A 2,539-nucleotide genomic window follows, 5' to 3' on the forward strand; every position below is an offset into this window, starting at 1 on the left:
TTAATAGCTGAGATAGTAAAAAGGATATCTGCTTCGTTGTAGGGCAATTGAGTAATAGTTGATTGAGCCATTATAGTTAAAAGGTAAAGCGTTGTAAAAAGTTGTGGGGTTCGCGACTCCCCCGTATTCGCGACTCGCTTGCGGAGTACGTTATATAATAATCTTCATGCCTTAATGTCTTTAGCACGTGCCGCTCCACTGGACCCCCAACTTTGAGTTTTACCATACGCTGTCGTGCAGGCGCCACAAACTACAACCATTCAAGCAGTGTTTGACGGAGTAGCCACCTTGCTTCATTCGGACCCTTTCCATCACTTCATAATTGAGAGACCTGTTCTCTGAAGTTCTCACACAAACCCCTCTACTCCGTACCATACCGCCAGCCCAGTCAACAGCCGCAAATTCACTGCAAGAGACGCGCTCATGACAGCCCCGTTCAAGCAGTCACCTCTAATCAGACTACAATCAGAATGGCAGACAAAAAAATCTACTGAAATGTATGTCAACTCTCTTGTTCTCGCTCCTGAGGGCGACGTGATATTGGTCGTGGGTGCGAAACAATTTCGCATACATGCGGACTCCCTCTTCCTCAAACGGCATTCAACGGTCTTTGCAGCTCTGTTTGGCCCAACCTTTCGCGAAGGTCAGGATTTGAATGCCTCATCGCCAAAGGAGATTCCTCTGCCGGACGATGATCCGGATGCCATGACAGCGATCTGTGCGACAATGTACCACGCCTTTGATCAGATTCCGCGGAGCCCATCAACAGACTTTGTTCTTAGCATAATCAGACACGCGGATAAATACGATTGTTACGATGTCCTGACCCTGCCGTCCCAGGTCTATGGCTGGCTTAAATCCGACCATTTGACTCTTGGTAAAGACCTGGTAAATATTCTCGCCGTATCGTATTTGGTCAGAGATCGGGAAGCGTTTACAACTGCGTCGAAAGCCTTAGTCTCGAAGTATGATGGATCATTTGCAGATCTCGCCGATAATGTAATTTGTGACGTTCTGCCTTGGAAGACATTCTGTAAGTGGACATCTAAGTAATCACTTTGGTACAGTTTCAGCAATGTGCTGTTGTAAAAGAAGAAAACCCTTCCAATTAAACACGAACAATGTCCTGAAATAATATATTAGAAAAACAATGTCCAGAGAACTAGAGTGGTATTTTGGGCTTTACAGGTCTGGATCCATGTGCTGACCGGTAATGAACGTAGGTAGATTGGAGGAGCTTCGAACCCGTATACAAACACTTGCAGCCAGTATCGTATTACCAGCTTTGGCTAAACCCAGTTATGGCAGCTATGGATACACAAATACCCATTCCGAATGCTCCAAACTCGCAGAAGGGTTTCGAGAAAAATTGAGGAACGATCTGTCAATGGAAGTGCAACAGAGGCAAGAGCGGGAGTATCAGCGCTCGTATAAAACATTTCCGCGTCCGCCAGCAACTTGGCAGCCAGCAATTGGGCCTTTGGTTGAGAAGTTGCAGGAACTGGCAAAAGCCTGCAAGGAATGCAAGAAAAATGTGGAAGCTTCCCAGCTAGACACATTTGGCCTCAGCTTGGCAGGCAATGACCTCAGACAGGTTGCTATGTTACCCGAATGGTACTGGGGCTTGAAATTGACTTCTTGAGGAGCACGGAGAACGAGAGTCCGTACAGCCTACATACCGGTGGACCAAACTGTCGATACGATCGCACCTGGCCTCCAGAAATCTGTGGAACGGGGATGGGAGAGGACAAGGGCGTTTCAAAAACCTTCGAATGAAACAGTTTTTGAAAATCACGGTAGTCAGAGGACGGGACAACTAATAGGCAGAGGAGGTACGCGAACAGGCGGAAACGCGAAGCGACAGGGTATTGGGTGCGGCAGTCCGCTGCTTAGTTCATTAGGATTTAGGGAGGAAATAATCAGCGGCTTTTGGCGTTTTCGCATTTGTATATAGAATCAACGGGTCGCCTCCCCTTTGCTCCTCCGTCCGTCGTCGCAAGGGCGCCGCCGGTTGTATACCCCCTAAAGACACGTCACCATAACGCTAGCCACCACAACTAACGATTCTACCACAACCCGTCTGCCACAGAGCAGACGACCTCCACTATAACCAGTCTGCCGTAGGGCAGACGACCTCCACTATAACCAGTCTGCTGTAGGGCAGACGACCTCTACTACAACCAGTCTGCTGCAGGGCAGACGACCTCCACTACAACCAGTCTGCTGCAGGGCAGACGACCTCCACTACAACCAGTCTGCTGCAGGGCAGACGACCTCCACTACAACTAGTCTGCTGTAGGGCAGACGACCTCCACTACGACCAGTCTGCTACAGGGCAGACGACCTCCACTACAACTAGTCTGCTGCAGGGCAGACGACCTCCTCTACAACCCGTCTGCTGCAGGGCAGACGACCTCCTCTACAACCAGTCTGCTGCAGGGCAGACGACCTCCTCTATAACCCGTCTGCTGCAGGGCAGACGACCTCCTCTACAACCCGTCTGCTGTAGGGCAGACGACCTCCTCTATAACGTCTGCTG

General features: G+C 49.7%; 1 protein-coding gene across 1 annotated transcript; it reads left to right on the forward strand.

Moving 5' to 3' along the window:
• The first annotated feature begins 216 nt into the window (after nt 1-216).
• On the forward strand, nt 217-2,027 carry K441DRAFT_655277 (uncharacterized protein). The gene is made up of 2 exons (XM_067647826.1): nt 217-1,033; nt 1,224-2,027. The coding sequence occupies exons 1-2, from the start codon at nt 424-426 to the stop codon at nt 1,640-1,642; spliced, it is 1,029 nt and encodes a 342-aa protein (XP_067506945.1). The 5' UTR covers nt 217-423; the 3' UTR covers nt 1,643-2,027.
• The last annotated feature ends 512 nt before the right edge of the window (nt 2,028-2,539 follow it).

This window comes from Cenococcum geophilum (assembly GCF_001692895.1).
Source record: "Cenococcum geophilum 1.58 unplaced genomic scaffold K441scaffold_9, whole genome shotgun sequence".
NCBI lineage: Eukaryota > Fungi > Ascomycota > Dothideomycetes > Gloniales > Gloniaceae > Cenococcum > Cenococcum geophilum.

Bases quoted from the DNA above. Each gene is read 5' to 3' on its own strand.
- K441DRAFT_655277 (XM_067647826.1), top strand. From the start codon at position 424: ATGACAGCCCCGTTCAAGCAGTCACCTCTAATCAGACTACAATCAGAA. The intron at 1,034-1,223 runs GTAAGTGGACAT...TAATGAACGTAG, and splicing joins TCTGCCTTGGAAGACATTCT to GTAGATTGGAGGAGCTTCGA.